General features: G+C 40.0%; 1 protein-coding gene across 5 annotated transcripts in view; it reads right to left on the bottom strand.

The window, feature by feature from the left end:
- Positions 1-18,453, bottom strand: part of ESR1 (estrogen receptor 1) — a 329,307-nt gene that overhangs the window by 6,516 nt on the left and 304,338 nt on the right. For all 5 annotated transcript variants that reach the window (XM_081829167.1, XM_081829171.1, XM_081829166.1 and 2 more), the window contains one exon: positions 2,009-2,192. In XM_081829167.1, the coding sequence (XP_081685293.1) occupies positions 2,009-2,192 (184 nt within the window). The remainder of the gene's footprint in view (positions 1-2,008; positions 2,193-18,453) is intronic.

The raw sequence follows: 18,453 nt of genomic DNA, 5'->3' as shown, positions 1-18,453 counted from the left end.
TCAAGTAATTCTCATTCATCCATTTACTCACATATTCATTCACTCAGCAATAATGTTGTGAGCCTACACAATATATATGACACCATATATGGGACTGTGGGGGAAGACAAAGAAAGAAAGATACATTTATTTTCTCAAGAAGCTATCCATTTTCAAGATCCTCTCCAGAGAGCGTGATTCTTGGGACTCTGATGGGACAAGCTTCTTGCCACTTGATGCATAATCTCAAGGTTTGAAAGCCCCTTAAAAACTGAGCCAACCCTCCAGACACCTTGGCCCTTCCCTCACAGCCACTAAGAAAAGAAATTTCGCTTTCATTCCTACGGTCCGGGTGTAAGCCCAAGGTCATATAGACTTCATCACACATGGGTACCTGATCCCTAGTATCATCACTTCACCTCATTTTTATGGCCTTTCTGGAGTAAAGAATTTTTTCTTTCTCTCTCTCTCTCTCTCTTTTTTTTTCCTCTACTTTCTTTATCTCTCCCCCGCAGGCTGAGCTCTGTTCATGGGAATAGTATCCACTAAGCCTCTGGCCAGCCACTTTACATGACTATTTGAAATGGAAATGAGACCACTTTCTCCTTTTGGCACAGAAAGGCTCCACTTCCTTTGCTAATATCCTTCCTTAACTCCTATACAAAATATTTATTGAGTGGTTCCTGTGCTAAGCCCTATGCTAGGTGGTATTGGGTACCCAGAGTATCCAAGGTGGGTTGTGGTAACTGCCTCACAGAGTTTAAGGTCTAATTGGGGCAGAGAGAAAAATAAAATGGGCAGCAGCAATCAGGAAGGATAGGGTGCAAATCCCAACCGGGTGAAGGGTCAGGAGACCCTTTCTGAAAAGAATAAGCCATGATGGATTAGCTTACTGTTCACAAAAATCCATTCCCCGTGCCACATGCCCCTGATCCTGACTTTAAGCCTCATTATGTGATTTGTTGGCCAGTGGAACATTAGTCGATGTGACTCAGCTAAAACATGACAATGCACTTGCCCTTACAGGCTTGCTTTCTTGTACCTCTGCCATCACGATGAGAAGAATATGTCCCAGCTAACCTGCAGGTACAAAGAGACTAAAAGACACATGGAAGCAGAGTCACCTGGCCAACCTGGAGTCTCCCAGCTGTGCCCAGCCTCCATCAGCTGTCCCACAGATGTGGGAGTGAACCCAGTGGGGATGGACAGAGCTGCCAGCCAATCTGCAGCTCCCCCATGACTAGGAGAACAGTTGTTTATGGCCAGAGCTCAGACTCTCAGGAAGCCCGAGAAAGTTAAGTAAGGGCTAGAGCACAGAAGTTATATAAGCAAAATAAAGGGACTAAAGCAATGAGACGTTTTTCAGGGTTTTAAATAAAGGCATGACGTGAGGAGATGTGGTATGAGATGGCCGCTCTGGCTCTGGTGTGGAGAATGGGTTAGGAAGGGTCAAGACTGAAGGCAAGGAGGTGCGTGAGGGGGCCACTGCAGAAATCCAGAAGGAATGATGGCTTGAATGCGGGTAGCAGCAATGAGGGGTGGCAAGGAGGGATCTGAGAGGAATGGAGGAATCAGTGTTGACTCTCCGTGAGGCATGAGGCATAGGCACAGAGGTTCTCTCAGAATTTCTAAGTGTACTAGGGGGAATGTGGTGCAGGAACCATAAGGGATGCACCTAGGGCCTTCAGAGGATAGGTGTGCTCATAGACTGTCCTTGCCTGGTAGGACAGAGTGAACCACCAAACATTGCCTTCCTCCCTCAACCCGCATCCTGCGCACCCCTCCCCCCATGAGACCTTGTGTGGGCTTCCAACTGAGTGCAAATGTCATGCCCTCTAGGAAAGCTCTCGAAGGCCTGCCCCGTGCCCTAGACAGATTTCCGTCTCACCTCCCTTGCCCTCTCACGTGCCAGGAACTGCGCCAAGTGGGCTATCTGCATTCAGGCACCAGCACTTTCCAGCCCAGCGGTACATGCGTGGGGGCTGGTGTTCCTTATGGGGCTCCTGTGGGGAACCCAAGGGTGCCTCACCTCATGTGCCTGATGTGGGAGAGGATGAGGAGGAGCTGGGCCAGACGCCGGTGCTGCTGCTGGAGTGTGAGGCCTGCTTTGGCCATCAGATGGATCAAGGTGTCTGTGATCTTGTCCAGGACACGGTGGATATGGTCCTTCTCTTCCAGAGACTTCAGGGTGCTGGACAGAAATGTGTACACTCCTGAATGTGCAGAGAGAAAGTGAGACAGAGAAACTCAAAGACGATGAGGTCTAGGAGACGGGCAGTGTGCGTGGGATAGGACACCCGGCCGGCGCCTTCCCCCCACCCACAGCAATGGGGAATTTTGGGACCCATTTGATCTAAGCAACTCTACAAAATTCCTAATCAACATACATGTCTGAGAGCACTGAGAAACCCATCCGGCTTCCTGTACGTGAGCCAATTTCCAGGCTTTGACATCAAGATTCCCAGGAAAGGCACTGCTTGCCTTGGGGCAAACACTAGCCCCCCACTCTCTGTCAGGTCTGACCCCAACACAAACTCTCCCATTAACGCCCACAACAACCCTGTGAGAGAGGCGTTATTATTCCTTTCCTCAGGAAGAAACTGAAGGGCAGAAAAATGCATCAACCTGCTAAGAGAACTCCCCAGGACAAAGCAGAGCTGGGAATGAAACCCCACGTGCTGACTCCACACCACGTCTGGTCATTGTTACGGAGACTCTCAGAAGACATGTGCCACTCTGGTAAGATGCACAGAGAGCAGGAATGATTTGTGCAGTGATTGACAGCTCATTTTTCCAGGTAGGATCTAATTTGCTGTTACGTTTCAGGTCAGGCTTAGGGCCTTTTCGTCCTCAGCTCAAAGGTTTATGATGAGGGTGGGGAGGTGTAGAAGACCCTGGGAACTGCTGTTTTTCACTGCCAGGCTGTTTGGTTTTGGGTTTCTTTCCCCAACCCCCTCCCCGCCCCCGCTCTTGCCTTTGTTCTGGTGATAGACCCTACTTCCTGGGCCACAGGACAGAAATTAGACAATCAGGTCACTCTATTCTTTGGGACGGTATTAGCCCTGAGTTAGACAATCAGAGCTTTTTCTGGGATTGTATATGGAAGTTGTGAGACAGAAATTCTTCCCTCTAGGTTGCTGAGCTTGAGGGGTAAGAATACCCCTTTCAAGTAGTGGCCCTTTCCCTGACCGTGGGGAGCTTCCACCTGCCGAACTGAGCTGAGCAACAGGGAGCAGAGGTGGAAGGTACATGGCAGTGGGGTGCCAGGGCAGGGGGAAATCTTGGCTCCAGTCACGAGGTCCTACCTTTACATTGTTTTCCTTTGACCTTGGAACTTCCATAGTATCCTTTCTAACACATGAATCCCCAAATTCCCTTCTTGCTTAAGATAGTGTGAGTGGGTTTCTGTCCCTTATAACTGAAAGAATGTGACTATTTGAGTTGTGAACTCAGCCCAGGACCAGAGGAAGGTGAGTGAGAAAGAGGTGGGAAGTATTCAGAGTAAGAGGAGGACAGGATGGATCAGTCTTGTCTTGGGACCATAAGGATGGATTTCCTATCAAGTAAATACTCCAGAAATAAGCTCCAACCTGCTTAATCATACCATGTTACAAGATGCAGATGATGCTGTATTTTTCTCCAGATGATGCATTATGTATTTAGCAACACTTCTTTCAGTCTCAACCTCTATTGAGCCCACCGGCTCTCATAAAGAGATTTCTTCTCATCCCCTCCCCTCCTGTTCCTCACTGGTACCTTCAAATTAAGGCCCCCAACGCTATGAATCCCTGACTCTATACTGGTAATGTGGTGACAAGTCACTGCTCACAGCGCAGCCCGTAGGTTGGGGATGGGGAAGATACCTCCACCGTGGAATTCACAGTAAACAGAGTTGTAATGGCCCAGAATGGAAAATGGCTAAGCTTTAAAAGAAATACAACAATAACAACAAAACCAGGATGGTCAGGATCTTGGCTTACATGCAGTTGAGTAGACTAATGTAGCTTTTGGTACCCAGGGACCCTTGGATCCAAAGCAAATAAACTACAGAACGAGTAAGCAATAGACAGGCAGTGAAATAAGAAAGAAGTTGCTGGATTCCTTTACCTATGTTCCATGTGAACTGTTGATAGAGAAAGAATGTGTCCATTAGAAAAATGGGCAACTGTCTAGTGGCCCTGGGGTTAGCCTGCAGGTGATGGATAGTGGGAATAGTGGTGCACCCATGGGTTGGAGGTCAGAGGCACCTCCGAGCTCCTCTGGCCCTACCTCTCACTTCCCTCTCTGTCATCACACACATCCGAGCCTCACATCTCCGGAGGCCCTGCATCTGGCTGGATGTCCTGGGAACCTCCCAGGCCACAGAGCTGAGTTAATCCAACTTGGATGATGCCTTTTCTACCAATTTCCTTTTTTGTCACCACTGGGGATGCTGGCCTCACTCACCAATAATCCCGTTCTGGTTCAGGGGAACCAAAGACATGAGGAGCAAGCAGTTTCAAGGTGACACCCAGCCACCTTGCTCTTCCTCCATGTGAGTGCACACATGGATTCCTTCCTTTGGCAGTCTTTCATTTAGGACCTACTGTGTGCGTGCGCTATGTTACTTAATAGGGATTCCAAGCCTTATTTTAAGTGTTAATGTGTTAAGTGCAGATATTTCCTGTGGAGAAAGAATTTTCTTAACACTGACTCTTGGGCTGCAGGCCGTTCTCAGAACAAGCCGGTTTTTCTAGTCCTGGATGAAACCAATACAGCTTATCATTTCATCCTTGTCAACAGTTGCCTCCTAGCTATGTAAATATACTCTGAAATAAAAATACTGTCCTGTTGAAATGCCAATAATTGACAACAGCAGCCATCATCCTTTTGGGCTTTTCTGGCAAAACGCGGTCCATGTTGGCTGCCTGTCGCCTCTAAGGAGACGTTTGTGAGAAACAACAGAAATCCAAATTCCCAGAACGCTTCAGGTGCTCCAGCAAATACAAAACTGGGCTGCTGGTAATTTCCATATCCCAGGTGGTCTCTGCCACCCTGGACGGCTGCACCACTGTGCCCACAGCCCAGAGCCAGTGATCAGACAGCGAGGGCCTTCAGAAATATTCTTGCAACAAGGCTGGCTTTGCAACTCTCAGAGATACTCCAAATCCCCAAGATGTAAAAAAAACAATCTGGATGTCATTATCCAGTCTTAAAGTGTTATTAGCAAATCTGAGCTTCTACATGTTCTGAATCTTGGCCAACACCGGGAGATGCAGGAAGAGTCTATGGAGAAATCTGCTGGTTGGTAGAAAAGAAGCCACAAGGACCCCCCATATAGAAGAGATCTCAGTTCGATCTTTCTCACTCTCTTGCTCTCACCGACTCTTGATTCCACTCTCTCTCTCTCCTCTCATTCTGCTTGGATCCTTCCGCTCTTCCTTCTTTCTTTTCTCTCTCCACCCCATAGGAATCCCTCTCTACCACCGTCACTTGTCCAGACAATGGAGTCTTCCCGAAGCTGGAGGAAAGCAGGAATGGACACTGAGGGCATGTATGCATGTGGCTGTGCCCAGAAGGGAGCACCAGCACAACCAGGCGCTGCCTGCCCTCGCAGATGCATCTGACTCTTCTGAAGGGCAGGAGAAGTGCCGGGGCCTATGGCTTAGCAGATGCTTCAAGACAAATTCTTCAAACAAGGACACATGTTTTCTTTTCCAAAAGGAAGAATGTGACAGTAAACCCTGGGGGAATCCTTCACTCTATGGCAGTTTGACCAAATTAAAAAAAAGATTTAAAGGGTAAAGGTAGCAAAGAAAATTCCTCAAGTCCACAGTGGTAAGTGGTCTGGGCCAGCAAGCTGCCACCCCACTTGCATCAAAAGGGACTTCTCTTGCTATCCTGTTCACCCAGCAATTAACCCGCAGGTCAGCCTTTAGGCCTTTAACCCTGAAGTAAGCAAAGAGCACTTCTGCTCAGAAATGCCTTCGAGACTGACAGTTTGATGAGCACTCCATTTGTTTTGTGCTTCACCTACGACTGCAGTTCTTCCTGGGGATCGTACTGTTCCCTGTGGGGTTTTGGGACAGTTTGCGGTTGCTACAGCCACTTAATGGGAGAGACCTGTTGGATGTCCTACAAGGTGTGGGACAGTCCCAAATGATGAAGGATTTTTTTTCCTTGAATGTACTAATGAATTAATCCTACTACAAATAAAAATTTTGTCGTGAAAAGTTTTTACAAGACTGTACACAAAAAGTCCAGTATGCAGGCTGGCCATACAGAAAGGGAAGCTTAAATGGAATACCTTTTCCCCATATTTTTAAATAATTTATTCACTTGTTGCAGCCAACTGAAGGTATTACATAAGCTTTCCAACTATATGGTTAGTTGAAATGATTTCAGTGCAGGTGTATTGTTACTGCAAAAGAAACATAACTGGTTGCAATATAGAGAACAGATTCAAGCCTCTCCGTCTAAACAAAATTAGAATCAACTATTCAACAGTAGACACCAACGAAATACCGTGTTATTGCCCCTATGTGTTTTTAAATAATTTTGTGGCAAAATAAGAAATCCATTTTGTGAAAAGTACATACTAAAATTATTTTGGGGTTCTTGTCTTCTGTCCTGGACATTGACATTGTCTCCAGAGGTTTCCCACAGACTTCTTGATCACCTCTTATATGTATTATTGTTTCTTTTTCCAGTTCATCATCTCTTCTCCATTGCTTATCCAAAGGATATGGTCTCTAAGGCCTTTTTAAGTTCTATATACTGAATATCTGCCTTGAAAGTTATGAGATTTTAAGATAGGATATGTTTCATATGAGAGTATATTTCCAGTATAAGAACATACAGTGACTGAAAGAGAAGGTATGAAAAAAGATTTTCCATGCAACTGGAAATGAAAAGAAAGTGGGTATAGCTGTACTTATATCAGAAAATATAGACTTAAACATAAAAACTTTAACTAAAGACAAAGAAGGGTATTACATAACAATAAAAGGGTTAATCCAACAAGAGAATATAACATTTGTAAATATTTATGCACCCAAAATAGGAGGGCCAAAATATATAAAGCAGATATTAACAGACCCAAGGGAGCAATACAATAATAGCGGGGTACTTTAACAACCCACTTACATCAATGGATATAGCATCCAGGCAGAAAATCAGTAAGGAAGACCAGCCTTAAATGACACATTAGACCAGACGGATGTAATGGATATATACAGAGCATTCCATCCAAAAGCAGTAGAATGCACATTCTTCTCAAGCGCACATGAACATTCTCCAAGACAGATCACTTTTTAGGCCACAGAACAAGTCTCATTAAACTGAAGAAGACTGAAATCATACCAAGCATCTTTTCTGACCACAGTGGCACAAAACTAGAGATGAAGTAGGATAAGAAAACTGGAAAAATCACAAATACGTGGAGATTAAACAAAATGCTACTAAAGAACCAATGGGTCAATGAAGAAATGAAATATCTTAAGATGAATGAAAATAGAAATATAACAGTTCAAAATCTCTGAGATGCAGCAAAAGCAGTTCTAAAAAGGAAGTTCATAGCAATACAGGCCTACCTCAAGAAATAAGAAAAATCTCAGATAAGCAATCTAACTTCACACCAAAAGAAACTAGAAAAAGTAAGAACAAATGAAGCCCAGTGTTAGTAAGAGGAAAAAATAATTAAGATGAGAGTAGAAATAAATGAAATAAAAACTGAAACAAACAATAAAAAAGACTAATGAAACTAAGAGCTGCTTCTTTCAAAAGATAAAATTGACAAACCTCTGGCTAAATTCACCAAAAAAAAAAAAAAAAGAGAGAGAGGGCACAAATAAATACAATAAAAAATGAAAGACAAGTTAAAACTGACGCCACAGAAATACAAAGGCTCATAAAAGACCGCTACAGATAATTATGTGCCAAAAAAATTGGACAGCCTAGAAAAAAATAGATAAATTCCTAGAAACACCCAGTCTTCCAAAATTAAATCATGAACAAATAGAAAATCTGAATAGACTGATTACTAGTAAGGAGATTGAATTGGTAATCAAAAAACTCCCAACAAACAAAAGCCCAGGAAGAGATGTTTTCACTGGTGAATTCTACCAAACATCCAAAGATTTAATACATATCGTTCTCAAAATCTCCAAAAAAATTGAAGAGGAGAGAATGCTCCCAAACTCATTTTACGAGGCCAGCATCACCCTGATACCAAAACCAAAGAAATCACAAGAAAAAAAAAAGAAAGAAAGAAAAAAATTGCAGGCCAATATCCCTGATGAACAGAGATGCAAAATCCTCAACAAAATACTAGCAAACCAAATTCAATAATACGTTAAAAGGACTATCCACCATGATTAAGTCGATTTATTTCAGGGATATAAGGATGGTTTAACATCTGCAAATCAATCAATGTGATACACCACATTAACAAAATGAAGAATAAAAATCATACGATCATCTCAATAGATGCAGAAAAGGCATTTGACAAAATTCAAAATCCATTTATGATAAAAACATTCAACAAAGTGTGTCTAGAAGGAAAGTACCTCAACATAATAAAGGCCATATGCCAAAACCACAGGTAACATCATACTCAACAGTGAAAAGCTGACAAAGCTTTTCTTCTAGTATCAGAAACAAGACAAGAAAGCCCACTCTTGCTACTTTTTTTCAATGTGGTCTTGGAAGTTCTAGCCATGGTAATTAGGCAAGAAACAGAAATAAAAGACATCTAAATTGGAAAAGAAGAAGTAAAACTGTCACTATTTGCAGATGACTATATACATAAAATACTAAAATCTCCACCAAAAAACTGTTAGAACTAATAAACGAGTTCAGTAAAGGTGCAGAACAAAAAATCAAAATTCAGAAATCTGTTATGTTCTATAAAAAATTATCAGAAAGAGAAATTAAGAAAACACTCCCATTTAAAATTGCATCAAAAAGAATATAAAATTCTTAGGAATAAATTTAACCAAGGAGGTGAAAGACCAGTAGTCCGAAAACTTTAAGATACCAACAAAAGAAATGGAAGAAGACACAAATAAATAGAATGATATCCATGCTCATGGATGGTAAGAATTAATATTGTCAAAATGACCATTCTATCCAAGGTAATCTACATATTCAATGTAATCTCTACCAAAATCCCAGTGGCATCTTTCACAGAACTGGAACAAATAATTCTAAATTTTGCATGAAACTACAAAAGACCCCAAATAGCCAAAGCAATCTTAAGAAAGAACAGAAGTTGAGACATCATGCTTCCTGATTTCAAACTATACTACAAAACTATAGTAATCAAAACAGTATAGTACTGGCATAAAAACAGACACATAGATCAATGGAACAGAATAGAGAGCCTAGAAATAAACACATGCATACATATTCAATTATTTTAAAAGTAGCCAAAAATATACCGTGGGGAAAGAACAGTCTCTTCAGTAAATGGTGTTGAGAAAACTGGACAGCCATAGGCAAAAGAATGACACTAGACTACTATCTTACAGTATCACCCACAAAAATTAACTCAAAATGGATTAAAATTTGCATGTAAGATCTGAAACTATAAAACTAAAAGAAAACATAGCCAGTAAGCTCCTTGACATCAGTTTTGGTGATGAATTTTTTGGTCTCACTCTGAAAGCGAAGGCAATAGAAGCAAAAATCAAGTGGGACCATACCAAACTAAAAAGCGTCTACACAGCAAAGAAAACTATCAACAAAATGAAAAGACAGCCTATTGAATGGGAGAAAATGTCTGCACACCATATATCTAATAAGGGGTTAACATCCAAAATATATGAAGAACTCAACTTAAAAACAAACCAACAATCTGATAAGAAGTGAGTCGATAATCTAAGTAGACACTTTTACAACGAAGACATATAGCTGGCCAACAGGCACATGAAAAGATGCTCAGTATTGCTAATTATCAGGGAAATGCAAATCAAAACCACAATGAGATAACACCTCATACCTATCAGAATGGCTATTATCAAAAATATAAGAAACAAACAGTATTGAAGAGGATGTGGACTGTGCAGTGTTGGTAGAATGTAACCTGGTGTAGCCACTATAAAATAATGCAGTGATCTAGTTTCTTGTATTGCAGCTTTCTTTTTCACTTCCTTAGAATGTCACTTGCAATATGCCAGTTTATTGTTAGAGTCAACATTCTTCGTTGATAAGAGTCCTATGAATAAAATAAATATGAAGATAAAGCTTTATTCTTTAGTGTTAGAAATATATTATCTAATAACTAGCTTCATTAGTAGAGCAATGTATTAAAACAATGTTTTATATAAGAAGTGTTTATCTTCAACACCAAATACCTATCTAAATATATCAATTACTATTTATAAAAAGAGCTTTCAAACACTCCCCAGAATATTCTTTTAAGTATGTCAGTGAAGTAACTTGTTATTTGAACACTGTTTTAATCATTATAAAACACTGATTACTGTAAGTCTTCTTGATCCTGTGGTATTGGTAAGAACCGGTAGGTTTGTATCAGATAAAGGTATATTCACTAAGGACTTGGCAGACAAAATTAACAATGTCAACTTAAGTTAATAAAAATCTCCCAATGTGGAAAAAAAAAAACCCCATAGTAGGGAGGTGCCTCAAAAACTTAAAAATAGAACTACTATGTGATCCAGCTATTCTACTTCTGAATATCTATCCAAATACAATGAAGACGCTAATTTGAAGAGGTATGTGTGCCCTTATATTCATTGCTCAGTCAATAGCCAAGATATGGAAGCAACCTACATGTCCATCGATGGACAAAGATGTGGTGTATATAGTGGAATTCTACTCGCCATAAAAAAGGAAATCCTATAATTTGTAACATCATGGATGCACCTTAAGGGTATTATGCTGAGTGAAATAAGTCAGACATAAGAAGACAAATACCATATGATTTCACTTATATATGGAATCTAAAAAATACAATACAAATAAAACAAAACAAAACTCATAGATATAGAGAATAAGTTGGTGATCAGAGGGGGAGGGGGTTGAGGGTGGGTAAAATGGGTAAAGGGGGTTAATTATATTGTGATGGATAGTAACTAGACCTATTATGGTTCTCACTTTCTAGTGTATACAAATGATGAATTACAATGTACACCTGAAACTAATGTAATTTTGTCTCAATTTAAAAGAATATATGTTTCTGTACATTTCTGCTCATATTCATTCTGTGTCATAACAGATGGAATTACTTTGACAATACATATAATAAAGCCCAGCTCATATTATCTTACTTCCTCATTATTTTTTACATTTTGACAGTCTTTGGTTTTTCTTGGCATGTTTTTACTAAATCAGTCTAATTGATTTCTCTCTTCTTATCATATAAAAATAAGTTTGGTTAGTTGTTAATTTTCTTATTATAGGTATTTATCTCTACCTGTGTTTTCATATGCCTGTACTTCTTATATACAAAAGCTCCTGGTCGGGGGGCGCCTGGGTGGCTCAGTCGGTTAAGCGTCTGCCTTTGGCTCGAGATGATCTCGAGATCCTGGGACAGAGCTCCACATCAGGCTCCCTGCTCACTGGGGAGTCTGCTTCTCCCTTTCCCTCTGCCCCTCCCCTCTGCTCATTCTCTCTCTCTCTCTCAAATAAATTTTTAAAAATCTAAAAAAAAATTCCTAGTCATCTTATATCCAAACATTCATTGTAGATAGGTACAAGCATTTTCCTACATTATGTTTTCTACTGTAGTCAACTCACTATATGAGTTATAAAATCACATTGATTTTTTAAAAACTATGTGTATAGATAAACCAGTATTTATTTCATGTCAGCATGCTCAAAAGGATATGTATTTTTTATTAGACTGCTACTGTTTACTGGCAATGCTATGAGATTTTTTTTCTCCAAAGTCTGTGATTCTCAAACGTGGTTGTCTCAGAATCTCCTAGGGAATTTTCTTTTTTTTTTTTTTTTAAAGATTTTATTTATTTATTTGAGAGAGAGAGAATGAGAGACAGAGAGCACGAGAGGGAAGAGGGTCAGAGGGAGAAGCAGACACCCCGCTGAGCAGGGAGCCCGATGCGCGACTCGATCCCGGGACTCCAGGATCACGACCTGAGCCGAAGGCAGTCGCTTAACCAACTGAGCCACCCAGGCGCCCTCTCCTAGGGAATTTTCTAAGATACAGCTGCCGAGGTTCCACCCAAACCTGCTGACTGGAAGCTGAGGGTAGCATTCTGATATCTGTGTTTTTAAAAAACTCCCATTACTGGGAAGGGAGCAGAAGGGAGAGGGATGGGGGATGGGGTGACCAGGGGATGGGTATTAAGGAGAGCACGTGTTGGGATGAGCACTGGCTATTATATGCAACTAATGAAATCATTGAACACTACAACAAAAACTTACGATGTACTATATGTTGGCTAACTGAACATAATGAAAAATTTAAAAAAAATTTTTTTAAATAAAACAATTTTTTTTTCTGAAAAAAAAAAAAAGAAAAATACCCCCAAAAACCTCCCCCACTGGTGAGTCTAATGCCTCCCCAGGATTAAGAGCCATATGATGACCATGGGTTCTTCATATTCTGGCCGCTGAAATGTAAAATCTTGAAAACATGGACTACATCTTTCTTCTGTGAAGAGTACCTTATCATAATGCAAAATGACTTTGAAGATAGCTTCTCTATGCGTTTCCCTGCCATGTGTGGTCCTCCTTGCCTTTTTTCGCACTTCTGGCTAGCTGGTTGGAATGAAGACAATTCTTGGAAAGACCTTGGAAAGCACCCAGTCAAGACTGTGGAGCCCTCATCATCCTGAGTCCCTGAATGGTCACACTACTAAATTGGAGAAAGGGGCTCCAACACTAGCCTGTTCACGCACCCAGCATTATTAAGTAAACAAGAAATAAACCTCTATGTATTTGAGCCATTATGCATTTTGGAGCCTATTTGTTAGAGAAGTTGTCCGACTCTAATGCAGGATGAGAAGTATTTTATGGTTTAATGACTAAATAAATGAATTTGTATTACAAGAGATAAAGTCACAGGGATGTTTTGCATATCTCCTTTTGTTGCCATTTTTCCACATTTCTAAGGCTTTAGGTTTCTTAGTTTACTTAGAAGTTATTTCTATTCCCAAATGCCAGTATTGCCACATTTTGTTATGGAAACCATGATCTAGATTCCACCCACCTCACTATCTCCCGTCATGCTAACCATTCATTCTAGATACTAGCATAGTTGATAGCAACCGATAAGTTAAAGAACCGAGGGGCAAGTCCAGGACATGGGAATGTTTAATTAATTATGATTGAAAGATGCAGCTCCCAATATTACTAAGTATTTAAAAGTCGCTCTATGCCATGCAGGAACTGACTATTTGTTTTATGAATTGAGCAAGAGTATTGCTTTGAGCAGTATTTATCCATAGGTAGGAAACTCATCCTTCTACTGATGTGATTATTTACCTGAAAAGTGAAAAACCTGTTCATAACCTAATCCTTGAACAAGATTTACTGTTACACTAGTATTTGTAAAATCACATAGTCATTCAAGTCCTCTTCTAAGTGGTCTCAAAGTGAGAGGGATCACAGTGAAGAGAAGTGTTCTTGCCAGAACCCAACATGAGAACACGGTAGTCCATCTGGCATCACTGTGTACTCATGAGTACCCTCTTGGCACAGATGACTACAAAGATATCATATGCTAATGATTCAGTGATATTTTCAATTTAGTATAATTTTTAATGAAATCTAGAAATCCTAAAACGTAAATACTTTGTATGTCAATACTTTCAAGCTGACTCAAAGGACAAATCCCTTAATGACTTCAGATGGTGAAATTGATGAACTGATTAAATTGACTTGAGAAAAAATCTTAAATGTACACATTTTAAGAAAATAATTTAAGTGCCACCCCTGTGCCTCACTTTTTTATTGAAGTATAATTGACATACAATATTATATTATTCTCAGATATAGAACATAGTAATTTGATACTTACATAGATTATGAAATGATCACCACAAGTCTAATTACCATCTGTCACCATGCAAAGTTTTTACAATATTATTGACTATATTCCCTGTGCTGGATAATTACATCCCTGTATCTTATTTATTTTATAACTGAAAGACTGTACCTCTTAATTTCCTTCACCTATTTCATCCATCTCCCCATTCCCCTCCCCTCTGGCAACCACCAGTTTGTTCTCTGTACTTATGACTCTGTTTCTGTTCTGTTTTGTTTGTTCATTGTTTTGCTTTTTAGATTACACATATAAGTGAAATCCTACAGTATTTGTCTTTCCCTGACTCCTTTCACTTAGCATAATACCTTCTTGGTCCATCCATGTTGTTGCAAATGGTAAGATCTCATTCTTCTTTATAGCTGAGTAATATTCCATTATGTGTGTGTATACACACCTACACACACACACACACACACACGTATCTCACATCTTCTATATCCATTCATTTATGGATGGACACAGACACTTGAGCTGCTTCCATATCTTGGCTACAAATAATGTTCTGATGAATGTAGGGGTGCGTATGTCTTTTTGAATTAACATTTTCATTTTCTTTGAATAAACACCCAGAAGAAGAATTGCTGAATCATACAGTAGTTCTATTTTTAATTTTTTAAGGAACCTTCATATTATTTTCCACAGTAGCTGCACCAAATTACCATCCCACCAACAGTGCACGAGGGTTCCCTTTTCTCCATATCTTCTCTAACATTTGTTATTTCTTTTCTTTCTGATAATAGCCATTCTGACAAGTATGAGATCGTAACTCACTGCGGTTTTAATTTGCATTTCCATGATGATTCATGATGTTGAGCATCTATTCTTGTGCCTGTTGGCCATTTGGATGTCTTCTTTGGAAAAATGTCTGTTCAGGTCCTCTTCCCATTTTTTTTAATTGGATAGTTTGGCTTTTGCTATATATCTTGTATATCTTGGATATTAATTCTTTATTGGATATTTCATTTGTAAATATCTTCTTCCATTCAGTAGGATGTCTTTTCATTTTGTTGATGGTTTCCTTCACTGTACAAGAGCTTTTTAATTTAATGTCATCCCATTTGTTTATTTTTGTTTTCTTTGTCCTTTCCTGAGGAGACAGATCCAAAAAAATAATACTAAGACTGATGTCAAGGAAGTTATGGCCTATGTGTTCTTCTAGGAATTTTATGATTTCAGGTCTTATATTTAAGTCTTCAATCCATTTTAAGTTTATTTTGTATAGGGTATAAGAAAGTGGTCCAGTTTCATTCTTTTGCATGTAGCTTTTATATATTAAATTGCAGTTGTGGGGGAGATTGGGCAAAATGAGTGAGGGGGAGAAGGAGATACATGTTCCCAGTTATGGAATGAATAGGCCACAGGAATAAAAGGCACAGAATTAGGAACATAGTCAATGATACTATAATAGTGACGTATGAGGACAGATGATAGCTATACTTGGATGAGCAGAGCATAATGTATAAACCTGTCGAATCACTATACTGTACACCTGAAATTAATGTAACATTGTGTGTCAGCTATACTCAAATTAAAAAAATGGCAGTTTTTAATTTTTGTAGTAAATTGGATCCTAACCTTATATCTTTTAGGATAAATCCATTATGGATCTATGTTTTGCTTAAAAGGCTTATTTTGGTTAGTTGTATCTGTAACGTATAAAGAAAGAGCCAGGGTTCTGATTTTCCTATTCCTCAAACAGTCAATTACTAGGGTTTCTGAGGTCAAGAAGAAGATTTTCTGAAGGGACATTGATGGGAAATGTGCAGCCCATCTATTACAGAGGGATTTATTCACAAGGTTCCATGCAGAACTCCTAGTCCCAGTGAGCTGGCCTGGTCTCAGAAGGCCTTGAGGGCTTCATTTTTTTTCTCCAGAGAAGGTAGGCCAAACAGTCTGCATAAATTCATTTCCCTGGACCTCACATTTTCTTGCTTGGCATTTCAAGGGCAATGAGCAGCAACACAGAGCAGGAAGCAACTCTTACACGTTGGAGCAGACTGTATTTTCCAAAGGTGACCACAATAATATTTCCCATCCAGCATGCTTCTCTACAACATGATGCTGGCATGCCTCCCCTAGAGATGTCTGAGCTATGCCCTCCCTTGAGTCTGGATGGACCCGTGACTGGCTTGTAATTTAAAAAAAAAAAAAGGACTGGAAGGAATGCTGTGTGACTTCTAAGGGACTATCACACAAGGCCATGCAGCTTCTGCCTTGTCAGCTGGGATACTGGCTTCTGGAGTCCTTGCCACCTTCTAAGAGGTGCAGGGCACCAGGCTGCGGGGGAGCTACGAGCAGAGACCACAGATGATAAGCAGCACCTTCACTGACAGCTCCAGCTGATGTCTCCGCTGACAGCCAGCATCAACGGCCAGCATGTGAATAAAGACGCCTCAAGATGACTGCGCCGGTAACCATCAAACTAACCCCTACTTCGTGAGTCTCCCCATCTGAGGGATGGTGGAAAAGTGACAAGATACTCCCTCTGTGCCCTCGCCAATTTCATGACCAAGAGAACCCAAACTTTTTTTTTTAACCTGTTTTGGGGGTAATTTATTACCCAGCAGCAGTAGGCCGAACACACCTGGATATCTGCACAACATACCCAGAAAGGAAAATGATCCAGAAATAGGCAGATTGGAGATTGGACTCCTGTGCTGATGCATCATGAAATGAAACTACATTTGAATACTTCCTCTTCCACATTATGAACACTACTGCCTATGAATGCCTTAATCTAGCCCTTGACCTTCACCCGTGGTATAATGGTAAGGGCCTGAACTCATCCTATCGGATACCGTGTGCAGTTAACAATTTTCTTTGGAAGCCATTAGCCCTGACCACTGCCCAGCTTATTATCAAAACATCTGGATCTTCTCCTAACTGGCAACCCAAAATATCTGCATCTGGTTTCTCACCAGAGAATAAAACACTCTGAGTTCTCCATTACATTATCCTTATCAAGCCTTAATTGTGAGAAATAGACTTTGTAGAGATTTGCCCGAAGGAGAGTTTTTATGCTAAAAAACTGGTCTATTTACTTATTTTTATTAAAAGTCTGTGAACCTTATAATGGAATGTGTTCTCCTCTATGTTTTGGCCAAGAGAAGGAAATTTAGAGCCAAATTTGTGGCCCGCTCCTAAGAACTGTACAGATGTACTTCTGTGTGCTGATTTGACTCCTGGATTTATTATTTCATTCACTCTATTTTCCTTTTTTATAAGTTTTGTCAATTATTGGTTTACTCCCTTTGCATTGCATAAAATTTTAGGAAGCTAGTTCAAATTTTCTGTGGAAGAGGCAATATATGCATCAAGTAATTAAAAAGACATCCCTCCATCTTCTGCCAAATCAATAAACAGTGTTAGTGTGAATGAAAATGTTTATAAAATATTCATCTGACTTAGCTTCAAAGCCAGAAAAAAAGTGCCATATGATCTAAGAATATATAATAGGCTGAAATGCACATGAGCTCATCCCCCCAAATGGAACAGCACCGCTTGAACACCTTGCAATGTTCAGCACTGGTTGCTAATAGATGAAGGTTGCACATTCTTCATTCTGATTTGTATGTTTATCTCCAGAGCCACAAGGTTTCAGATATACTTTTCACCTAGATATAAAACTGAAATGGCTGATAGTTCTCTCCGATTATTTTGGAAAAGATAATTAGCATCAAAAATTACTATTTTGAAGAGACAAATGGGTAGGGGGATGGCATCTCTGGTTCTTTAGGTTTATCAGTTTCGTCATTTTGAATGAACACGACAGTAGATGAAAGTTATATTGATAAAGTGTCAAATGACTGTGACAGGTTTCTCATTTTTCCTTAAGGAGAGAAAGGTTATATTACATTGCAAAAAGGAGATGCAGAATTCCAGAATTATAGATTTAAAAGGGGCCTTAAGTTCATCTAGTTCAGTAGTTTTTAAACTATTTTGAGAATCAAAACCTCTGAAAAATGTGAACCTCATATAAAACTCTCACATATAAGCTGGGTGAAGTGAAACTTCAAAAGCAGGAAAAATGAAGGAAGGGGGCTGGATCCCACTCACTCAGCCTCTCCTCCTCCACCAGAGTCTCCTTCTAGAATACAAGTCTTCAAGCAGAAGAACATTTAAAAACCAATGATCACATCGTTGCAAATGGCAAGATTTCCTTTTTTTTGATGGCTGCATAATATTCCAGTGTGTGCATGTGTGTGTGTGTGTGTGTGTGTGTGTATACACACTACATCTTCTTTATCCATTCATCTGTTGATGGACATCTTGGCTCTTTCCATAGTTTGGCTATTGTGGACATTGCTGCTATAAACATTGGGATGGAACTAGAGGGTATTATGCTAAGTGAAATAAGTCAATCAGAGAAAGACATGTATCATATGATCTCACTGGTATGAGGAATTCTTAATCTCATGAAACAAACTGAGGGTTGCTGGAGTGATGGGGGGTGGGAGGGATGG

This window comes from Leptonychotes weddellii, chromosome 8 (genome assembly GCF_054177405.1).
Source record: "Leptonychotes weddellii isolate Sample4059 chromosome 8, ASM5417740v2, whole genome shotgun sequence".
NCBI lineage: Eukaryota > Metazoa > Chordata > Mammalia > Carnivora > Phocidae > Leptonychotes > Leptonychotes weddellii.
This window is presented reverse-complemented; position numbering and strand designations above follow the sequence as displayed.